Raw genomic sequence first — 7,800 nt, 5'->3', positions numbered from 1 at the left:
TGATAAGCCAATTCATTGCACTTAGTCATGTGCAAATATGGTTTGGTTGTTTGTTGTACATAGTACACATAGTACACATAGTACACATTAGTGTTTTTGTGACTATTGTAGTTTATTTTTTGTACTTTTTTTTTTATAGTGATGCAACAGTGTAGTTTCCCATTTTGGGATCAACATAGTACATCTATCTATCTAAACAAGTGTAATAATAATACTTTTACCTTGAAGAACCCACATCCTGCTTGTGACGTGCAGGCCCGACAGCCTGCACCGGAGTCTCTGGTCCGGGCCGTAATCAGAGATGACACTCGGGCTGCTGAGCGAGTCTGTCGAGGAATTCCTCAATCTCAAATAAATAGACGGTAAATTCAGCTCCACACTGACATCTAGTGGTCCGGACATTTATACCACACCAAATGTCAGCACAAAATGCAGATAATAACGTGAAGAACAAACAACTTTACTGGTCAAACAGTTTTAATGGCACAACAAACAAACAAAAACAAACAGCACCTCCAGTCCCAGTCAAACATATTGGGAAAACGTTCTGTCATTAAAAAAAGAAATTTTTCAAATAAGACGAAATAAACACAAACTGTCTGACCAGATCTTTTTGGAAAAAAATACATCAAAACTGCAAATAAAAAATATATTTACAAAAAATGTGGAATTTTCAAAACTACGGTCTTGTCACCGACCAAAACACGTGAAGGCTCCTCTCCGCGTCCTGCGTCTCACACCAGGCGTGAACGTGTGTGAAGCTCCGGCGCTTTCATTGATTTCATTCTCATTATCAATGACAGCAAGTGAAAAAAGGTCCAGGACTTCATTACTGTGAAACAGTGAAGAAACGTGACGTCCCTTCGATACGTTCCTCAACACCAACCAGCGTGTGGTTGGTGCGAGGGTGGAGGCTGCAGGACGCAGCTGCAAGTGAAAACACAAGCAGCTCTTTTTTGCAAGGAAAAAAAAAGAAAAAAAAAAAAAAGAAGACTGGAGTGGAGCAGAAGCTGTCCCGGAGCGAGCAGAGTGAGCCATCAGGTGAGCAGGTGGCAGCTTGGGGGCCTCAGGGCTTCCAGAGCTTCAGCAGGCCGTCCTCGCTGTAGGTGCCGATCAGGTTCTGGTGGGGGTGGTGGGCGATGCCGATCACGTCCTTCTCATGGACCTGCAGCAGGGGGCGGCGGAGAGACGTTAAGAGGGGGGGCAAAGCTGCTTGTAAAATTCAGTTTTATATGCAAACTGGTTCCTCTTGTTTACAGACTTGTTTTATATTTTTGTTGTGGGTGTATTTAATGTGCAAAATTGTTTTTGGAAGTTCTTCATTTTTGTCAGTTGACTGCACAAGATTACATCGTTTTACACAGTAAACGAAAAATAAACTATTCATTCATTCATACATCATCTATATAATGTATTCTATTCTGCATAAGTGAAGGCTCACTGAGAAAATGTGATATTTCAGGCTTGTGTAGCAAACTGCTTGCCCTTCATGTGACTCAGTACCAATGAAGCAGCTCTCAGATTCAAAAAGGTTGGTGACCGCTGCATTAGAGAATGAAGCCGAGTGTTTGTTTTTTTTTCAATAAATAGATATAAAAGAAGGATCCCTGGTGACGCCGGCAGAAAGCGAGCGTTCCAGGGTCGGGGTCGTGCAGAGGCGGCGATGCGTTGCGATATTTTTTTGGGGGGGGGGGCCCGACGTACCGTGAGCGTTCTCTCCAGCTTGCCGGTGACGGTGCTGAAGCAGTAGAGCACAAAGTCCTCGCCCACGCAGTAGATCCACTCGCCTCGGGGCGACAGAGTGCAGCACACAAAGTCACCGCCTTCCCTCTTACCGGAGCTGAAGCTCCTCACGATCTGCACGCAGGGAGAAGCAGGTGGGATGAAGCAACAGCTGCAACAGCAAGAGGAGGAAACCCACGCGGCTCCGTCTGCAGCCTTACCTGGCCCTGCATGTTCATGATGACCACCGTGTTGGAGCGGTTGCACACCACAAAGTGCTCGGGGTTTTTGGGCAGCAGGATGACGTTGTTGACCGTGATGTCGGTGCCGGCTGACGTTCCCAGAGGCTTGAAGGTGCTGCTGCACTCGGTGGTCTTCATGTTCCACACCTGGACAAGAGAAGAAAAAAAAGGTTGAGAAACTGGAGAGGGAAAAGGTTTAAAAAAAAAATAAATAAAAAAAAAAGCAGGAAAAATTTCTGGGTGGTGTGATTCGTTTCTGCAGGCAACGCTGTTTATTGAACAAAAGAAGGAATGTTTGAGTTGGTTTGGGTCTGCAGGACAGTTTCTGTGATATGACTGACTAATAAAAACTGTCATGGAAACGCAGCTGCTGATGGTTTTCCTCTGCTGCCGAGTGGTGCTGGGAACGCTGTAGTTCAACTCTGACGGACTCACGACGCAGCTCAGCAGACCGTCTCACCTTGACCGTCCCGTCCGAGGAGGCGCTGATGATGTGGTGGCCGTCTGGCGTGAAGGTGGCTTCGTTGACGAAGGAGGCGTGGCCGCGGAACTCCTTCAGCGTTTTACCAGATTTGAGGCCGTGGATTCTAAAACGGAAAGAAGAATTTTATTTGGGGGAGTTTAACTACCCTCAAAGAGGATGAAGAGGGCGACGACACGGAGGCGATGCGTTGGTTTGCGCTTGGTTTTCGTCACCTGATGGTCTGGTCGAAGGAGGCGCTGAGGAGCTGGCTGCTGTCTTTACAGAAAGTGACGCACGTGACTCCTTTACTGTGGGCGCGTTCGAACCTGCGCAGACACTGGCCGCTCTGGATCTTCCACACCTGCACACACAAACACACCATTAGCCTGTAGAGTGAGAGCTGTTACTGTCTGATGCTTGGAATCTGTGAGTGAGGGAGGAACCTCCCAGGAAACTGATCTCTGACCATTAGAAGAGCACCCATTGTGGCCATTCTGAGATTTCTTTTTTTATTATTATTATTTATTTATTTTTTTTAATAGGACCCCTTTAAAATAATACCAGAGGAGAGGAGCGACGAGATAAAGAGTTGTGTTTCATGCTGAACCTTAATCTTTCCATCCTGAGCGCCGGTGGCCAACATCTCCGTGTCTCTGCTGAAGCACATGCACAACACGGCGTCGTCCATCATCATGAAGTTGTCCTGCGCCTGGTACTTCAGATCCTGCAGGGACACAGGACGCACACACAGTCAGTCGGCGAAGAGGAAGTCCGGAACACGAGTGACGGCGGTCTGCCCTGAAGGTACCTTTCGGATCTTGCCGGTGGTGAAGTTCCAAACCTCGATGAAGCCGTCGACTGATCCGGTCACCAGGTACTGACCGTCGGGGGAGAAGCGGGAACACTCCACGTGAGATTTCTGTCCAAACTGCATGGAAGGAAAAGAGGAAGACAGAAACACAGAGTTCATTCATCGATTAAATGGGATTTGAGAGAATGAATATCAAGGGTGCAGATATGCAATACACAGCAAGTATGTGCATTAAACCATAAAAGAGTAATACACGCATCATGGTTTATATTATTTTAGTGTGTTCACACAGAACTTTGCACACTTGGAATTCTCTTAATTGACATTGGAAATTATTTTCAGAAAACACTAAAATGTTCCCACACTTGTTCGGCACAACCCTGACTGATTTTTGTGCGCTCATAATGATCACAGCCCATTCAAGATCATTATTCCATAAACCCGGTTATAATGGGAGTTCAATGCAGCAATGAGTCAGTGACCCCAAACTGTTGAACTGCAGTGTAGCTGTCAAGAAAATAGTACACGAGCGTCACTCAGTGATTCACTGTTAGTTTCTATGATCCAACCTTGATTTGCCTGGTGAGCAGGGTGGGGAACCGCTCCTCCTCCACGTCCTTCACCGCAGCTTTGCCCCTGAACAAGTCGATGGTCATGCCGGGAGGCAGGAGACCCTGATGCTGCTGCCACTTCAGGGACTGAAGGAGACGACAATCCTCATTTGAAGGCTTTACTTCGTCGTGCGCTGCTTTCTCGCAGTGGTCACGTGACTTACCTGTCCCAGCAGCGCCATGAGACGAGAGGGGGGCACGACGCTCACCTCCCCCGCCAGGGCCTGAGCGATGGCCGCACGCCGCTTCTCCTTACTGCTGCCGTCAGGGTACGCCTGGGTATCAAGGAGCACAAACGTCTTCAGCGCTGCGCAAGTTTCATTCAAGACTCTGACGCTTTTTATGTAAATAAAAGAGAAACTATGGAAGAGCATTGCTGCCACCCGAGAAAAAAAAACCAAACAGGGCTCAGTATCAGGGTATTCAGTGAAAATGTGACAGTCGAACGTTATAACGTGATACTGAGCCCTTTTTATTCTAGCGTGGCAGCGATGCGCTTCCGTAAGAAACATGGGGTATATTTCTCCAGCTGGGAAATCTTTCACAATTTCTTTATCAGACCGACACGTCGATAAACACGGGCGGCCGTAGTTTGCACTGAACGCACCTCCCTGGGATCGAAGTAGGAGCGGGCCAGCAGGTTCTCCAGGTGGATGTATCTCTCCGGCTGCGTCTGCTTCAACATGATCATGGGGTCGGTCTGCCTGAGGAGGGAGCGGGCGGCGCCCAACTCTCTCAGCTCGATCAGCTCCAACACCACCTTTGTCAAAGAGAAAATAGTGGACACGTTTACAGTCTGAAGAAACTTAAAGCAACAACAACGACAATGTCCCCTGGTGTGAGTGAAAGAAGCCCTGCATTCAAACAATGTACAGATGCCGCAGTGAATCTGGGACCTCACCTGCTCATACAGGTCAATCAGGGTCTTGTCGGGCAGCTTGAGGGACTGGATGGCCTGCAGGACGGTGTCCCAGTGGCCGCTGTTTATGTCGGCCACGAAGCTCTCGATGCTGTCCACCGTGTTGAGAGACACCGTGGTCTCCTCCTGCAGACTGAGCAGGGTCCGCTGCAGGTTGTTCTCCTTGAGGTACTGCATGATCAGACGGATCACGCTAAAGAGGAAACAGGAGATCACAACAACAACGCTCAGGTCTATTTGTTTGAATAAACACGCAGTGACGTTGAGTTATTGTGCTCCTGATCCGTGGAACAAACTTCCTGAAGACCTGAAGTCTGCTCAAACTGCCAGTACCTTCAAATCGGGGCTAAAAATATTGTGCATTGTAGCGTACTTGTAGATTAAAATTCTGCTGACTCGCTTTTCGAGACTAACTCTTTTGCCTTTTTATCTCCCAATTTTATTTTATTGTATTTTATCAATGTTTTGCTGCCTATAATGTTAATGTTTATGCAAAGCACTTTGAATTACCTTGAATTTGAAATGGGCTATACGAATAAACTTGCCTTGCCATAATATTTACAGTAAAAGCTGGGGTTCCAGCACGTCGGTCACATTAACTTTGACTACTTCGCCAATGCAAACATTTCCCACCACTTTTACAATTCCTCAAACATAACTAACTCGTGCAAAGTCATTAAATAGCACGACCGGTGCTTCATTTCAAATGTACACGCAATTCCTTACGACAAGGAGGCAGGATGCTAGTTAGCTCATTAGCTTAGCACGCTAACACCAGAGGTCCCGATAGGCCTCGCTGATAACAAACCGGTTTAAACGTGGAAAAATCGAGTCTGTAAAAACTTAAAAAACAACTTTGATTCATCGGACGTAAAGCGGAGTACTCACTCTGCCGATTCCACCTCCAGAGACATGATTATTACTGTGAAAACAGCGGTGAAGTTAGCACACTCTGCAGCAGAAGCTAGCAACACGCAAGCCGCAAGGAGGACCAACTACGCAAACACGGAAGCAGCGCCGGAAAATCCAAACCTTCACAATAAAAGGCGCCTTTATTGTGAGGGAATGAAAAATAAAATAACCTTGGTTATGCAGAGACTCCGCCGTATGGGTGTATTTATAGATGAACAACGTGTTAAACGAACAATATACAGGGATATTCATGTGAATATAATATTTTAGTGCATTTTTGATGACTTCATCGCTGTGAAGCGGGAAATTGATTATTTTCATTTTTGAGATCCATCTAAACGATAGACTACACTGGTAAGATACTGTATCTAATGTAAATAAGCATTTCAGTCTTTTGTATTATGGTAGATTATCATGAATAGTTTCCACACCACTAATGATAACTGTAGGGTATTATGTTGAATTGATCAAATAAACTTCAATGCAATCAGCCATAATGATGATTGTTCTAATGACTTTGTCGAAGTTCCTGCATACAATTCATCCTCTGTGATGCATGAACTGGAAAAACTCATTATTGTTTCACACACATCCTCACACCCACACACACACTACTACGTAATACTGTTTGCTCTGAATCTGTGTTTGTTCTTCAGCGCAATCAATAGAGGGCACTATTTGGCCAACTATAACACAGAGGCCCTGCTGCCTCTCATCGCTCTGCCATTGAAGGTCTTTCAAGGTTATAATGATGATTTCAGTGTAGGACCACTTTTGTCTGCGTTCCCAATTGTTCCTGGCAATCATGAGATAATTCCACCCTGAACCCAATCCACACTGGAAATGAATTTGGCAGCGGAAAACACAGCGGGGCCTCGTTTGCTTTCATTTGTCCATGCGGACGGAGACTCACATTGGAGGAGAAGCGCAGATGATGGGGATGGAGGAGCGAAGGGGGGGGCGGGAGAGGGGTGCCTCTTTTCACAGCCTCCCCCAAAATAACACACCAGTAATTTGGAATTCATTGAGAGCAGAAGAGAGACGTCACTGTAAATTTGGCGTCTTCTGGCGATGACAAAGCAGCAGCGGCGTGGAGAATCCTCACCAATGAGCTCGATGCCGGCACGGCGGGAGAGTGACAGCGACACAAAAGGCTGTAATGTAATCACTTCATCCTTCTGTGGAGACAAAGACAAATCGCAAATGTATGTGAGGTTTTCCTCTTAGCGCTCGGTCTGTCCCCATCCAAACAAAGGCATTCCAACACTTTGGGAGAACAACAACGACAACAACGACAACAACGACGACGACGACGACGACAACAACAACCCAAATCCACCTGGAGGATTTTTTTTTTAGGTGCCATACTTTCATACATTTTTCATCCTGGACTTCAGAGTAGCGTCTTTGTGCCCAGAGAGACCTCTGCACCGCAGATGTCCAGAAACTAGCACATTTAGCCCTCTGTTTGCACCCTCCTACTAAAACTGTTGCTTGTTGGCCCTTCCACATGTTCGTAGGGGGACAAACACAAAGTGGTCTCAGAGAACGGACCTGACACCCAGCTGGGTGAATGGTTACTAACTCCGGAAGGGTGTCAGTGCCCTTTGTGACATCACAAATGGCACTGTTGTAGCAAACGCAAAAGATGAAAGATGGAGTTTTGTCATTTCTGTGGAGCTCACAGACAGCATGGAGATAAAGATTATTGTTGGAAAACACGTGTAAAGTGAATTTTGTGTATTATGGGAGCTTTACGTTGAAGGAAGTTTGCTTTTGCCTAAAATTTCTGACACAGTTGCAAAATACCAATGCACTACAAGTGTTTTTGGTGGATTTTCAGTGCAAGTAAACACTGCAATTCGCTGCCTCTGAATCTGGTGTTTTGCCGTAACGTTGCCGAGACTCTTCTACATTCCAGGCACGATGCTCACTATCATCTTGTGTTCTCATGGAAACCAGTGAAAATGCTGAAGTGAACTGACCACTCGGGACATGCCGAATCCTGGCAGCTCTGACAATCATAACAAATCAGGGCCAAGGGCAACTTGTTTGGTGGATGAATAGACGAACGAGCGGCGCAGCCGAGTGTGAAGATGACAGCGGAGGAGGCAGGAACA

General features: G+C 46.4%; 1 protein-coding gene across 1 annotated transcript; it reads right to left on the bottom strand.

Moving 5' to 3' along the window:
• Window positions 1-1,028: 1,028 nt before the first annotated feature.
• Window positions 1,029-5,796, bottom strand: smu1a (SMU1 DNA replication regulator and spliceosomal factor a). Its single transcript, XM_076048151.1, has 12 exons — window positions 5,657-5,796; window positions 4,751-4,961; window positions 4,457-4,609; window positions 4,014-4,124; window positions 3,808-3,936; window positions 3,236-3,355; window positions 3,035-3,151; window positions 2,661-2,788; window positions 2,425-2,551; window positions 1,944-2,111; window positions 1,705-1,857; window positions 1,029-1,165 (listed from the first exon to the last, which is right to left on the bottom strand). The coding sequence occupies exons 1-12, from the start codon at window positions 5,680-5,682 to the stop codon at window positions 1,067-1,069; spliced, it is 1,542 nt and encodes a 513-aa protein (XP_075904266.1). The 5' UTR covers window positions 5,683-5,796; the 3' UTR covers window positions 1,029-1,066.
• Window positions 5,797-7,800: the final 2,004 nt, after the last annotated feature.

This window comes from Nelusetta ayraudi, unplaced genomic scaffold (assembly GCF_046127955.1).
Source record: "Nelusetta ayraudi isolate G7.1 ecotype Tasmania unplaced genomic scaffold, CSIRO-AGI_Nayr_v1 ptg000097l, whole genome shotgun sequence".
NCBI classification, from domain to species: Eukaryota; Metazoa; Chordata; class Actinopteri; order Tetraodontiformes; family Monacanthidae; genus Nelusetta; species Nelusetta ayraudi.
Note: the sequence above shows the minus strand (reverse complement) of the source record. Positions and strands in the feature narration are given on the sequence as shown.